Raw genomic sequence first — 14,731 nt, forward strand, 5'->3', positions numbered from 1 at the left:
ACTCGAAATGCTGGCCGACAAGAACACGTACTTTTTAAGAGGTATTTTGCTGTTCTGTTTATGCTCTGCTATTTCAAGAGCGAGGATTGTTCTGTTCGTAGTTGAATGGCGTCGGGAAGTGCATACTAGCACTCAGCCCGAATGGATCTGCGTCCAACATGGGCTCGTACTGAGCCATGAGCTGATTGGCATTGCCGTAGTCTCCGGGCGCTCCATCTGTAGATGGATTGTATCCCGTCATGGTGTGAGAGCCCGAGGCCACCGACTGTGGCGTGAAGCCCGGGACATACGAGGCATTTACTGAGCCGTCGTGGTCATCGTCAACAAGATCGGCTTGTGCGTCGTACTCTTGTTCTGGCCGTGGTCAGTGAGGGGTTCATTGGGGTGGAAAGACTGGAGAAAAGGACAGAAATTTTGCGAGAAATTGCTTACCGAGTTGGTCATAATGTTTCTGGAAGGGAGATGGGTAATAGGCCGCCGCCACTCGCGCACCGCGAGGTCCACGAGCCTTTTCCGTGGGATCGGTTTGGGGCATGCTAATCGCCCCCGGCGAGGTTTGACTGGTGAATGTCCGTGGCTGGGGCAGCAATTGGGGACGTCCTCCCTGGGCGTTGACCTCAACGGGCGACATTCCACCCTGGAAGCCAAAACCCGGCGACTTGGCGTGTGATGGCGATGATACATGCGAAGTCGGGGTAGCCTGGAATTGCGGCGATGGGACTCCGTAAGCTCCCTCACGCTGGGAGATAGCAAAAGCGTCCTGTTTGGAAGCGATACCCGCCGGATGTCTTTGGGTGGGACGAGGTATAGGACCCGACTTGGCTGGTACGGGGTTGGGCTTGGCCGATGAGCCTGGAGCCCCGGTCTTCAGCCGTAGCTCAGCTTGGACATCAATGCCTGATTGAATTGACGATTAGTATACGAAGAGGTATAATACCAAGGCAGGGTCGATCGGGCGAACCTTTCTCGAGTAAGATCCGCTCCAGCAACGAATTTTTATATCGCAGCATCAGACACTCATCAGCCGCGCTGCGATGGCTCTGCTGCAGACTTTGCAGGGACTCCTCATTACGCTTGATGGTCGTCTCCAGCTGACGGATATACTCCGTACGACGTTCACGGAAGGCAGCCTGGGCCTGTCGGTTGCGCTGCTTCCGTTCCTCCGAGGTAGCATAAATCTAGGACAATATGAGCCAAACAAGAACCACCAACGGTACTGATACAAGGGGATCGCAATGTGGTAGGGATTGATCGAAAGTGATCGAAAGAGATGCATATCATAGCAATAGGGGGAGAGGAATGCGGGGCCCCGGATTATTGCATCAACGATGCAGCAAGCGTAAGCCCGAAAAAAAAAAAAAAAAGAGAAATAAAAAAAAAGGTTGTGTGCCAGGGAGGGATTGTACATACAGGTTTGCGACCACCTTTTCGCTTTTGGGTCTGGGTGGTATCTTGGGTTAAAGGTTCGGCCTCAGCTTCTGGCGTGGACACAGTCGAGCTGATGGAACCATCAGGCAAGGGCTCTGACTTGGGGACGACCGGGTCCATGACGGTGTCATTGTGTTCGGGATGGGAGGCGGTCTCGACCATAGAGACCATTGGAGCCCAACAGGCGCGATCTCGTTATCAGAAAATTGGTCTCGTTTTTTTTAGGCTTATCGAACCTCCCCAAGACACTTCCACCAAACCCTCTCTCTCTCTCCAACGAGAGTTGATGGACACAAAGACACGGTGCGCACGCCCGCGGCAGGGGTGGCGAGAGTCTGTTGGGTCTGCTACTCGAGAATACGATCCCCTCCTACCTGCCTTTTCGTCCCCCCAAGCGCCAACAGGCTTTGGGACCGCGAAAAGAAAGAGGGGGGCAAGGAGGAAAGAGACGAGCAGAACAGACGCAGGAGACGCGCGGCTAGGCGGTTAGACGGGACGTGCGAGCGGAAGGGAGGCGAGAGAGTGACATAAAAGAAATTGATGATTATGAGAAAGGAAGAGTCAGAGAATTTGAGATAAAACGTAAACGGAGTGGGAAGGAAGGCGGGGGGTGGAAGGGAAGAAGAATTAATGTGAGGTAAAGCGATTGACTAAACGAAATAATAGGATTGTCTCTCGTTGCGAGTCGGGTTGGGCGGGTGTTTTTGGCGGGTTCTTTTTGGGGTACAGAATTTTCTCATCTATGAAACCAGGTCCCTCCCTTCAGATTTTTCTTCTTCTTCTTCTTCTTCTTCTTTCTCTATGGCCTTGGTTCTTTTGACTTTTTTTTTTTCCTTTTTTTTCCTTCCTTTTTTCATTTCTCTGCCCTGTTGGCGACTCCACCTCCTTGAATGGCCGCCTCTCCCTCTTGGTGACGGCACGGGTCCACTTAAGGCAGAATGGTTGGTGGCCAAGTCGCAAAGTCCCTCCTCGTGTCGTACGGGCCATCTGGCCGTGGAGAAAAAAAAATCAAACAACACCTCGTGGGCGGCTTCCGCGGAGAAGGTTGGATGGGGGTTGCCCTGGGTATAACTACAGCGTGGCTAGGGCTATACACGAGTATCAAAGTGATTGTAAGCAGCGATATTAGGACAGTGACTACGAGGCTAGATGAACATCGGAGTATCAGAATCGATGGTTCTATGGATATATGGAAAACTCGAACTATAAGGATTCTACTACTAGAGTCCTAGTCGAGGCGAAGGTTCCAGCGCGAGCGCAGAGACTTTGCAGAGCCAAGAAAGCCCGAGGCCGAATAGCCGATACCGGGGCGAACCGGGGTTCAGGCCCTCCACCTGCTAACCACTGAGATGTGGTTAGCCACCACCCGTTCATTTAGCACATAGTTTCAGTCGCCTATGCATGCTCCGTAGGTGCATCCTGTACCTAAACTCTCCACCGGCGTCTTCCGCCGCGCCTAGTCCAGACTCAGCTCACCGTGGGTTTTCAGGGGTACATACCAGCCCTGCCGACATCGTACCAAGTCCTCTGTCACAGAGCCTAGTACGAGTACTTTTGTACCATTTGCCACCCGCTGCGTCAGTCAGTCTCCCATTGCTTATACTGCGGCAAGTTCGGTATATAAAACTCGTGCTCTCTACAACGTAGACATGCGTCAGCCATGCATCCGGAAGATACTCGATCGTATAATTTCCCTCCTGTGGATGCTCCCAAGACTTGAGGTCCCTACCCGCAAGGTTTTTTTGCATTTTCGCCCCAGGCCACATGACCTGGTTTCCATCACGAGGACAGGGCCGGCAACACGGGCCTGCGGCAGCCTCCTCGCTATTAACACCCTAACATTGCGAGGGATACTCAGACGGGTCTCTTATTGGGCGAGCCTCCACGATGGCTCCTTTTCTCTGCGTAGTGTCCAGATCCGGCCCCAGACTCCTGCTGGGATGATGCAATGCAGCCTCGCTTCCCCCGACTTCCGGTGCGGGGTGGTAACTTACACATTCTGATTATTATTCATGCAGAGTCCGATGCAGCAGTGAAGGGAGAGCTCGGTCTTGGGGGGTTTGTAGGGGAGCCTGAGGCATCCGCTGTACTGTGACTTCCTATGATCCATCCGGGTAGCCTGTGCTGTACTGTACAGTATTTCCTTGCAGTAGCTACTCCTGTAGCTGCACTATGCTCTCCGCTCAAGTGGCCAGAACCCCTCCAAATAACTCGGAGGCGGGCTCTCCTGTAGAAACTACACGATGACACTCTCACGCCGTTGACTCTCGGCTCAATAACACATGACATGAGCCTTTTCCTCCGGAGTATCACAATGGACTTCCCTACATAGTACAAATCCTGTCTCCATACCATCCCATGCCCTGTCACCTTTTATGCTATATCCATTATGCTTCATTCAACGACTTGCCGGCCCGATGGTGTTGTTCCCTCGGCGATCGGCGGCCGGTTCCCCGCCAAATTCCCATTCTCATCACATGCCGGGACCGCGTCCTTCACCAGTCCAAACTTCCCTTTCAACTCGGTCGCTGGACCTAGCTTGCCGAGCTGATTTTCTCGCATACGACAAGCTTTCTCTCGGCTTTGCTCTCTTTTTTCCGACCGTCATAGCAATTCCACACCATGTCGAACCCTGCCTCCGGCTCGGGCGACCATCCCCGCGATGCAAACCCCGCTACTACTCCAGCGGCCACAACGGTGACTGACAACCAGTCCGGTGCTGATAATGCCGTACCTGCAGTTGCAGAGTCTACACAGAAACCACAGGTCGTAAATCCTCAAGCCGGACACGAGGAAGATGAGGACTCGGACTTTGACGAATTGGACGGTAAGCACGATCTATCAACCCCGCCGCCATCAAACACCACATCACGCACTATGCAATCCTCTACTGCTCGCAATAAGTGACACTCTATCTCCCCGCAGACGTCCTAGATGACTTCTCCAAGCCCAAACCAGCACCCGCACCCGCACCCGCACCTGCAGCTACAGCTTCAGCTACACAATCCGACCCCGCCACCGGCATCACCGTGCCCGATTTCGACGAGGATGCCTTCCTCAAACAACTCGAAAAAGACATGGCCAACATGATGGCGAATCCCGGCGCTGCAGGCCCCGCCGCCGCCGACGCACAAGATTTCCAATCAGCCGTTGACCAAGGCGCGGACGCGTTCGCGAAACAGCTCGAGGAGAGCGGGATCCCACCGGGCGATTTCCTAAAACAGCTCCTCGCGGACGTGATGGCCGAGGAAGGCGGTAGTGCCGATGCAGAGGGAATCGTGAAGGGTTCGTCGGCGGCACCGGCGACTGCTGCTACGGACGCGGAACAGCCTGAGAACTTCAACGATGCGATTCAGCGCACTATCGAGCGGATGAAGCAATCTGGGGATCGTGCGACGGAGGCCGCGACGACGGGAGATGGGTTGGATGATGATGTGCTTGCGCAGTTGCTTAAGGCTGTGGAGGCTGGTGCCTCTGGGGCGGGCGAGGACGGGGACTTGACGAAGATGTTTATGGGGATGATGGAGCAGCTGTCGAATAAGGAGATGCTGTATGAGCCGATGAAGGAGTTGGATGGCAAGTTTGGGCCCTGGATTGCGAAGAGTAAGGCTGAGGGGACTGTTCCTGCGGAGGATATGGAGCGGTATGAGACGCAGGCGCGGGTCGTGAAGCAGATTGTGCTCAAGTTTGAGGAGCCCGGGTACTCGGATGGGGATGCGAAGTGCCGGGAGTATGTGTGGGAGCGGATGCAGGAGGTGAGTTGTAGATGATCCCCTTTGTGCTCTTTGTTGCGTGATACTGATTCTTAATATAGATGCAAGCTGCAGGCAGCCCGCCAGAGGAACTGATTTCCAACCCGCTGATGGGGGAGCTGGGTGGAGCTGGAGGAGCACCAGGTGTTCCCGATTGCCCGCAGCAATAAGGGCCGTAATTGCTACAAGAATACTTAACGAGGAAGAGACGGAATGAGGAGAGGACTTGACTCTTCGTACACAAAGATACACATTCATGTTGATGTTCATCGGCTTGCTTTGTACTTGTACATATATACAACCGCGTCGATACCCTTATTTACACCGAGATATCCACGCTTTGAATCTAACCCGATTCTAAAATAATAATAAAATATGACACCCACGTAACGCCGCCACATGCAAAGAAACCCACGCTAAACCAGACAAGAACCGATTATATCAGAGCTCGAACAGACCAAGACAGACAACCACACCTACTCAAGACATGTCCATATCCTGCGCAGGCTCCGACAGATGCATAAAAATATCATCATAATCGGCATCACTAAACGGAGCATCTGGCTCCGCCAAACCATGCCCTTTGGACAACGACTCCTGCAACGCCCTCTCAAAAGCCTCCTCCTGCGAGACAAACTCATCCAAAGCCCTCAACTCAGCCTCATCTGCAGCAATGAAACAAGATCGATTAGCCAACGCCCCCAACAAACCAAAATCAGACACGCTAGAGGCTAGCAGCACAAGCGCAAGCACAAACTTACCAGGTAACATCCCATCATCCTCAATATCCCCCTCCACACCACGCAGCACCCCATCCACATCCCGCGCCATACTCTCCTCCCACCGCCTCTTATCCGCCAAATACTCCGCCATCATCATCTGCTCCCCGCGCGCATCGAACCGGCCCGCATCACGCTCATTCTTCACGCGGTTGAGGAACATCTTGCGTGTCTTGGAGCGCGCGAGGGACGTCGTGCTGCGCATGGGATTCGCGATTTGCGTCGCGTAGCGCTCTGCGTAGCGTGTGCGGGCTGACGGAGTTGGTGAGGCGGGGGAGGGGGATGTGGGTGCGAAGAGGTTGGGTTGTTGGTGGTGCTGCTGTTGCTGGGGGTCCGAGGTTGATGGGAAGGTTGTGTTGAAGGTGAGAGCGGGCGAGGAGGCGATGTTGACGAAGCTCGGGGATTGGGAGTGTGTGTCGGGCATTGACACTGACACTGGGTTATGGTGTCGTTGTGGTTGCTCTGTGTGGACGGCGAAGGCTGGGAATGAGATTGGTGAGGTGTGCGCATTCTCGTCATGGCCGGTGGGCTTTTGCGGGTGGCCGGCGCGCGTTGGGGAGGTCATTGGCCATGGGGGTGTGGCGATGTTTGAGCTGCGCGGGCCCAGTGGGGATGGACGGGCGGGTGTGTAGTGGGCTGTTTGGCGGAAGGGCGTGGAGGGCGATGAGGGGATAGGGTGTGTTGCGAACATGGTGAGAGTAAGAGGTAGAGGTGATGGTGGGTTGGAGGTTGGAGAGTGGAGAGATGGGGTTCCGCGGTTCGGATGGAGAAATGTGTTGTGGTTTTGCTGGGTTCGGCGATTTAAACAGCTTGCCTTGGGGGTTCTGGATCTTTAGATGGAGATCTGGGGTTCTTGGATGGAGACCCGCGTTTTGGGAGACCCAGAGGAGATTAGGGCTATTTCACAGTCGCGCGGCTGGTTTGTCGCGACTTTTGTATGCGGTGGGGTGGCTGGGAGAGGCGTGGATGAGGAAATGGAAAAGGAAATGGCTTCGCGACGCGCATTCCGCGCGCCACGTGATGATCGCGTCGGCACGTCAATGATGTCAATCGTTGGGAATGAGATCTACAGTCCTATAGCTGAGGCGGAGATGATCAATCTTGGAATGGGCAATCTTTAAACAATGGGTTTCTGTAATTGATATGGCTGACACACCGCCTGTTTATGTACAGTATGCTCGTCTTTGACAGTCTCCGTTCTCTATACCTGCAACATGACTGATCAGTGGATATCGGGCAGACTGAGTACCTAATTGACAGTCGAAGTACACGAGACTTGACATCGATTATCTTAGTCCTGCCCAAGCCGAGTATGTAGACAAGCCGAGCACGAATATAGAGCGTCTTGCGCAATCGGCAACAACACTTGCAATCATGATTGATTTCGTTTGGAAGATGATCAAGTCTACCAGGGTACTCCAAGCCGAAGGAAGCAGCTAGGATCGGTCTATGTACAAGATCCGTAAGTCAAATACTGCGCGCGCTCCTGGGCTGATCAAAGAGATCCCCGGTTTGTTGGCTTTCGGAGGAATCTCAACCTAGGTTCTGTAGAAGCGAAGGCCTGGATAGTCCAGTAATACTTCGGGAGCAGTCCCGATGAGATTTGGGCGAGCCTAGGTTATCGATTTCGACTGTCTGTACCTGGATTTCGCGGTAAGGAACAATAAAAGTCTTCTTTAATTTTTACTTGCCACGATGTACATATTTGACTCACAGTCTCTAAGCTATCGTCGATTCGCGAAGCATCATTCACCAGCACGATCTAATCGATCGTGGTCGGCAGACCCGTCACGGCAATCGCATTTTGCCTCGTTTTTGCGGGGTAAACCATCCGACTCTCGGGACACCTTGGCCCCCCTCATTCCTCGGTCGAATCATTGGCCTGCGTGAAGTTTAAACGACCACAGTCCCCGGTAACCTTTGACTTTCCCAGTCTACAGGCCCAGCATGAGACCGGGCTGATGCCTTTGGGGAAGACTTTGGGGAAGACTCACGCCTTCCCTTCCACTTGGGTTTGCTTTTATCACCGTCTACACGGCACACGCGTTGCCCATCTGCGTGGCATGTATCCCAACAGGTCCTCCCGATGGTCGGCCTACCACGCCCATCACATCACAGCATGTCGAGAACTTCGCTAGATCCTCGGGATCTGACATCGCCACAGGGCACGGGCAGCAATAGGATCGACGGTGCCCTCGACCTCAGCATCATCGTGTTCATGGCCATCGCTTTGTACAACGCCCTCGAATTAGCTATCCTCATCCCGCTGACCTTCCACCGCTATCGCAGCCTCTACTTCTGGTCTCTGTTGACATCAGCCGTCTTCGGTGTGGCTCCGCTCTCTATCACAGGAGGACTGCAATTCTTCAGTCTGGAGCCAGTGACCGTGAGCGTGGTCGTGGAAAATATCGCGTGGATCCTGACGGTCCCCAATCAGTCCGTGGTTCTCTACTCACGACTACATCTGGTCTCACAGAACCAGACAATCCTCCGAATAGTGCGGTGGTTGATTGCTCTGAGTCTCGTCGTAATAGTCGTCCCGACGATCGTGTTGAATGCGGGCTGGAGCTACATGCCGCAGTCTCCCAGTTGGAATCGCGGGTACTTTGCTATGGAGCGCATTCAAGTGACCTGGTTCACTGCGCAGGAATGTTTCATTTCGGGAGTATACATCTGGAATACTACGCGGTTGATTCGGCTGAACCCGACTGGCGATTCAAAGCGGCACAAAATCTTGTACGAATTGCTGGCTGTCAACGTCGTTGTTATCGTCATGGATCTGGCGCTGATAGTTCTCGAGTACTTGAACTACTATTTTACGCAGGTGATTTTCAAGGCGACCGTCTATAGCATCAAGCTGAAGCTTGAATTTGCGGTGTTGGGTATGTTGGTTTCGATTGTACATAGGCGAGATTCGGATGGGATGTTTTGGCGGACTGATGAGATGATAGCGAGTTCTTGACACAAGGCTATGTGAATATTGCACGTATCTGATAATATTGATAAAGAATATTCCAAAAGGGAAAGTAGAACCTCCAGTGGAATGGTAGTGACCAATCATTGTTTAGGCTGGTCAGATAACCCCGGTCTACATAGCCCGTCAACCCCCCCCTCCCTCATGAAGCGCCAACCTGCAAAGATCAATTCAATCTTACAAGCTCGCCGAGTCTTTGATTATTGAGTGACTGTCAGCGCAAGTCCTACTTCTTCGGGGTACCCCACCGCCCTCCCACAAGTATCCCACCGGCACCCCGTCATCAGCTGTGATTCATAACAGACCCAAGCGAATAAAGCAAGTAGATCCGAAGCTCTTACCCGACTATCGATAATATAAGATTACCCCCGGGCCTTCGCCCGTTCAATAGTAAGAATCAAATCACCTTCCAAGTACTCCATCCAGCTTTCCCAACTCCCAAACATACCATGTCATCCGACGCCAAATCCTTCCGCCAACTAGTCGGCGTCACCCCCTCCACTGCCTCCGTGCAAGACTCAACCCTCATAATCATCGACGCCCAAAACGAATACGCCTCCGGCAAACTGAAAGTCGAAAACGTCGGGCAAAGCCGCGAAACCATCGCCGACTTGCTCTTCCGGTACCGCCGCGGCAGCAACGGCAGCAACATCGTCCACGTGGTCCACAAAGCTCCCGATGGTGCACCGGTTTTCACTCCCGGTACACCTCTGGCGGATGAATTCGACGAGTTGAAGCCCCAGGCTGGTGAGAAGGTTGTTGTCAAGGACTTCCCCAGCTCGTTTACTCAGACCGATTTGCATGAGTATCTTCAGGGGTTGGGGGCTGTGGGCAAGAAGATTGTTCTTGTGGGGTACATGGCGCATATTTGCGTGTCTACTACTGCGCGTGCGGGAGATGAGCTTGGGTATGATGTCTTGGTTGTCTCGGATGCGATTGGGGACCGGCATATTCCTGGTGTTCAGGCGGAGACTTTGGTGTCGGTTGTGCTCTCTGTGGTGGAAGATGGGTTTGGCTCTGTGATCCGTGCTGCTGATATTACTGAATAATTGTTCGGTGATGACTTGTGGAACGAGGACTGCCAAAGAGATCGATGAGTAAGTAGCCTGCAGATTGTGCTTTCATGAAGAAATAGGACATATTTCCCAAATGGGTACAAGGCTCCAGCTATCTACATAATCTATGATTCCAGGCCTGCTCTTCAATAAGATTGGAAAACCGCGGATTCCTAAAGCGACCACCTCTCACTCCCAGATTCGAGCACAGTCCCACAAACCGAGATCCAATTCGCCATATCACGAGCATCAAGCCTTTCCCTCCCAGCCTCCAATTGCAATAATTGCGACAACTCCAAATCAGACTTTGCATCCCACAACAGCCGACTATCCGGCACAGGGTACTGCAGATCCGACAACTGAAGAAGTCGACCCTCTATATCATCCGAATTCCCGCTCCGACGTAAAGAACAGACTTTATACATAGCCAGCCCCAATCGACCCATCTCTTCCACTCCAATCCAGATACAAGCCATGGAATCAACGTCGTGGTATCGCTCTAGCATACTGGGGTAGTAGAATACATTAGTTCGGAGACAGACGCGGACGAGAGAGGAGAGAGAAAGAGATTCAGGCCTAGGGAGCGGGCGTTGCTACTCTGGATCAATGAGAAGATCAAGTATAGAAGGATACCCTGGTATGTAGCGATGGGACAGATGGAGACAGGGCCTTCTTCTACAGTTTGAATCATCGGCTGGGGATTTTCCCATTGCACCTAGTCTGTCAGTAGGTGTTACCCTAAGTATGTAGGCGACATACGTACCCTCTGTTCGCGACCCCATAATCCCAGCTTTTGATGTAGATCAACTGCAGCCTGTCGCGCCGATGCCTTCTCACTCACCCACAGACCGATCATCAAAACTGCTTGTAGAAGCAATGGTGGCTCGTCCGGGATACTGAAAGTTGCGCGGTGCAAGATCGGCCAGTGAGAATGGAAGTGCGTAAAATAGAGATCAACGTAGCGCTTCGTTTGAGCCGTGCGGTCTTGTACAGAGACCGTAGTGTCTACGCTAGGTGCAAGGCCCTGCTCGTCCGGCGATGGACGGGTCATCGTCAATACTGGCGCGTCGAAAGTACACTCGTGTCCTCTAGTACGACACTGCCAGGCAGTCCCTCCGTGACATCTTGTCTTGGCAAGACGACAGGCATGGCATGCTTGAGGTGATCGAGCCGAGTTGATGTGAGAGGTGAAATGGTCTTGACGGATATGGCGTCTCAGCGAGTCACCAGTTTGATATTAGCGATTACTTAAAAACGGCCTAATTGAATTTCCGAGACGGGAGCTCACTTTTGAGAGAATTTGCGATTGCAGAGTGAACATACGCAGGCAAGAGACGAGTCGATCAGGCACATGGTTGGACTCCATCTATCAGCTGTTTGATCTATACAATAAAGAGGTATGGATGTAGGTAGGAAACTCAATTATCGCGTCCGTCAGGATATCTATGGAGGTGACGCCATTCAAACTCGCCTGATATAGAAGCCTAATCCTTCATAATAACCTGCCGGTGGTCTAAAACTCTCAAAGGGAGCCTCTAGCCCGAAATCGAGGTTGACTGGTCACTCTTGTTGTATTTCAAAGGAAAGCTGCGCCAGGGCACGTGTAGCCTCGAGTCCTGCTCAACCTTATTCTATCTAGCAATCGAAAGCAACAAGAGATCTATAACCACTACACTCGGGAAGGAAAACCAGGATAGCCAAATATTTTCTTATTTGATTCAAAAGGATAATCATGTGAACAGAAAATGGGAGCTCAACGCTCCAACATGGGGAATCAAAGCGAGACAAGCCATTGACAAGGCCGAGAATGCCGAAAGGTATGGAAAGGGGGAGAGGTCCCGGAGATTAGTATATGTAGGTAGCACAAGTATCGACAGAGACGATCACATTGAGGGAGTGTGGGAGGTTGCTGAGAAGCCAGAAAACGCTCAAGGGAGTGAAAAGCACATAGAATCTAGGGTGCTGTGCAGGAAAGGAATGGATAGGGCATTTCGAATAAGAGGCCCAAATGCAAAGAAAATATATCCGCAACCAGAAGAAGAAAGAGAAACGCAGTCGTGACCTTCGCCTGATCAGCCCCGTTGCGCCTGAGAAGGAAATGCATGATGATCGTACACAAGAAATGGGAACTTTTTACACTGCGACTGAAATCGTCGCACCAAACCAACTGCTTCAATCTAGCTGCAAGACAGTCCAGAATGGAGAAAGCTTGGACATCCCTTAGAAGTTGGATGCAGCATTGACAGGACCCGGGTTGTGGTACTGGTCTAGCGTGTTCTTGAAGGGGGTACCACCCTGAGACGGGCTGGGGGCCTTCTCACGAGGGCCACTGCCGACGGCAGTGCCGCCCATCAGATCATCATCATCATCGTTGTAGCCCTCGTTGCGCTTCTTGTGAATGCGCCAGAAGACCACACCGAGAACACCCAGGAGGATAGCACCACCGACACCAACCACGACACCAATGATGATCTTCTTTTCCGAGGCCGAGATGCCACTGCTGGAGGAGCCGTTGTTACCGTTGAGCGAGGGCGATGGGGTTTGCGCAGCCGTCGAGGTGGAAAGCATAACTGTCGCCTTGGTGGTACCGCTGACGGTCACCTGGGCAGTGATGGTCTTGACCACGTCAGATGGAGTGGTTGAAGTGGTATCCGCCGAAGTAGTCTTATCAGCACTGGTGGTGGAAGAAGTCCTAGACGAGGTAGTGGAAGTCGAGGGGGTCGTGGACGGGGCCTCGGAAGAAGTGGAAGAGGTGGATGTCGTGTGCGTGGTGGTGGTGCTGGTGCTGGGAGGCTCCGAAGTTGAGGAAGTAGATGATGTGGTCGACGAGGTGCTGGGAGGAGCAGAGGTAGACTCGGAAGAAGAGCTGCTGCTGGAGGTTGAAGATCCGCCGGTGAGATCGCCGAGGACGTTGGTACCTTCCGCAGTTTGAGCCGCCGCCGCGGTCAGCAGCAGAGCCTGGACGAGGAACGAGAGCTTTGAGAGACGCATGATAGGCGACGGGCTATGGACGATGGACGATGGACGATGGACAATAGGTGATGAGTGACGAGGAGTTGATGAAAAGGTCTTCTCTGAACGAGGGGAGAAGACAGGGAACGATCGTGGATTGAGTAAAGAGCGAAGGCGAAAGCGAAACAACGAGGGATGGAAAAAGGGAGGAGCACAGTCAGCTGGTTGGGATTGGGAAACAACAGGCAATTGGCGCTAGTCCCGATTAGGCACGCTAGCCCGGCCCTAGTCTCAGGCGTTGCTGTCCGGCCTGCCACTAAACTCACTAACCTTCCCCTAAACCCTCCCTCGAATGGTTTGCCTGAGAGGCTATGCTCAAAGGGTTACACTGGTCCATATCTCTGGAGGCTCATTGCATGAGGTTTCTCCCCCCATGTCCATACTACTGTGTTCGCTACTGACATCCGCCGACAGAGTACGTAGTACTACGTACTCCGTACAGAACAGGCATTTCTTGTGTACTCCATCCAGTATCCATCCCGTACCCAAAGGGATTCGCGTCTCAAATTTGGTCTTCCAATCACTCGCATCGGCCAACTAATAATCGCCCCACCAGCTAATGACCCACGGCCCTCGCACTGTATCCTGCCATATTTAGCAGCTGCTTTTCACCACCAGGCTGATGACTGACCAGCATGGAAGTCATCATATATTATTAAAGGCCACTCTTGGCCCTTGTCGATCAAGGCTGTATGCCCTCAATCCAGCAGACGTCACTGAGACCCTGCAGCTCGACACCAGTGTGTTTGTTTACGATCGGACGGTTCCTGACCCATTCCAGAATTTCCACCATTCATACCCGATAGCCTCCGCTAGGCGAAATGAAGCCGACGTACCCGGCTAACCCAGAGTTGGCCCAGTTGGCCCCGTGGCGTTAACGCTGGCGACAGCGCTCTGTCGCTTCGAACATACAGAACAGAGGACACGCACTGCGATAAACCTAGTGTCGGTCTAAATTCTCCTCAGTGCAGCGTAGCTCAGAGAAAGTGACTCCTCTCTAGGCAAGGTCTAGACTCCCCCCGGGGGGGGGGCAATTCTGCACGCAGACCATGCGAATCATCTCCACCTTGGCCATACAGGTCTGGCAATCTATCGACGAGACCTGTCATGCCTGTGCAATTTTCGCTCGAATTCCCTGCATGCAACGGATCTTCTCGGATGAGCCTCGTCTCTGGTCCCCGGCCCTTCGGATCGTGAGAGATGGTTCTACAGAATTCTAAAAGATTTTGATGAATTTATACCAGACAGCAACTGAACTCTATTGCCAGCGTATGTACACTGCCTTGATGGCCACAAAAATGCCGAAACGGAAAAACAAGTGTAACTTCTGGACGGAGATGGAAAGGCAAGTCTTAGACTGGCAAACTATGGTCTCTTAAGCCAGGGTTGGCTTGGGCATTGTCGACCCTGCCACTGGTCCTAATCCCAACAATCATCCTTATCCTTGCCCACTCCTCGGGGTCCGACAAACACCTGTTCCCGACAGAAATTCCATTTGTGCTGGTCCATTCGAGAGCCACATGCGAGGGATTTGTCGGGCGACTATTAAGTTTGGACTCTAGACGTTGGGCAGAGACGCGCGGCTTTTATTTGATTCGCGCAGGCCCTGCGTTCTTATCTGGAGCCAATAGTCCCGATGCCAATCTACAGTTTACCCCAGTTTGAAGAGATTCGGTACACATAGCAATCTAAAGATAGATAGGATTGAAGAAAAAAAAATCGCATCTGCTA

General features: G+C 52.7%; 7 protein-coding genes across 7 annotated transcripts; 3 read left to right on the forward strand and 4 right to left on the reverse strand.

The window, feature by feature from the left end:
• Positions 1-73: 73 nt before the first annotated feature.
• On the reverse strand, positions 74-1,599 carry N7458_010528 (bZIP transcription factor; the record flags this gene model as incomplete). Its single annotated transcript, XM_056913910.1, has 4 exons — positions 74-354; positions 433-897; positions 962-1,178; positions 1,411-1,599. The coding sequence occupies 4 exons, from the start codon at positions 1,597-1,599 to the stop codon at positions 74-76; spliced, it is 1,152 nt and encodes a 383-aa protein (XP_056762759.1).
• A 2,451-nt stretch (positions 1,600-4,050) lies between these two features.
• pex19 (putative peroxisomal membrane protein receptor Pex19) lies at positions 4,051-5,350 on the forward strand (the record flags this gene model as incomplete). The annotated part of the gene is made up of 3 exons (XM_056913911.1): positions 4,051-4,255; positions 4,354-5,183; positions 5,243-5,350. The coding sequence occupies 3 exons, from the start codon at positions 4,051-4,053 to the stop codon at positions 5,348-5,350; spliced, it is 1,143 nt and encodes a 380-aa protein (XP_056762760.1).
• A 310-nt stretch (positions 5,351-5,660) lies between these two features.
• Positions 5,661-6,650, reverse strand: N7458_010530 (uncharacterized protein; the record flags this gene model as incomplete). Its single annotated transcript, XM_056913912.1, has 1 exon — positions 5,661-6,650. The coding sequence occupies one exon, from the start codon at positions 6,648-6,650 to the stop codon at positions 5,661-5,663; it is 990 nt and encodes a 329-aa protein (XP_056762761.1).
• A 1,428-nt stretch (positions 6,651-8,078) lies between these two features.
• N7458_010531 (uncharacterized protein) lies at positions 8,079-9,140 on the forward strand (the record flags this gene model as incomplete). Its single annotated transcript, XM_056913913.1, has 2 exons — positions 8,079-8,913; positions 8,968-9,140. The coding sequence occupies 2 exons, from the start codon at positions 8,079-8,081 to the stop codon at positions 9,138-9,140; spliced, it is 1,008 nt and encodes a 335-aa protein (XP_056762762.1).
• A 242-nt stretch (positions 9,141-9,382) lies between these two features.
• Positions 9,383-9,982, forward strand: N7458_010532 (putative isochorismatase family hydrolase; the record flags this gene model as incomplete). Its single annotated transcript, XM_056913914.1, has 1 exon — positions 9,383-9,982. One exon carries the CDS (start codon positions 9,383-9,385, stop codon positions 9,980-9,982), a length of 600 nt encoding a protein of 199 aa, XP_056762763.1.
• Positions 9,983-10,161: 179 nt separating this feature from the next.
• On the reverse strand, positions 10,162-11,039 carry N7458_010533 (uncharacterized protein; the record flags this gene model as incomplete). Its single annotated transcript, XM_056913915.1, has 2 exons — positions 10,162-10,581; positions 10,752-11,039. 2 exons carry the CDS (start codon positions 11,037-11,039, stop codon positions 10,162-10,164), a joined length of 708 nt encoding a protein of 235 aa, XP_056762764.1.
• Positions 11,040-12,208: 1,169 nt separating this feature from the next.
• On the reverse strand, positions 12,209-12,979 carry midA (putative cell wall protein; the record flags this gene model as incomplete). Its single annotated transcript, XM_056913916.1, has 1 exon — positions 12,209-12,979. The coding sequence occupies one exon, from the start codon at positions 12,977-12,979 to the stop codon at positions 12,209-12,211; it is 771 nt and encodes a 256-aa protein (XP_056762765.1).
• Between the last annotated feature and the right edge of the window lie 1,752 nt (positions 12,980-14,731).

This window comes from Penicillium daleae (assembly GCF_028827525.1).
Source record: "Penicillium daleae strain IBT 16125 chromosome Unknown utg000008l_segment0_segment0, whole genome shotgun sequence".
Classification (NCBI taxonomy): domain Eukaryota; kingdom Fungi; phylum Ascomycota; class Eurotiomycetes; order Eurotiales; family Aspergillaceae; genus Penicillium; species Penicillium daleae.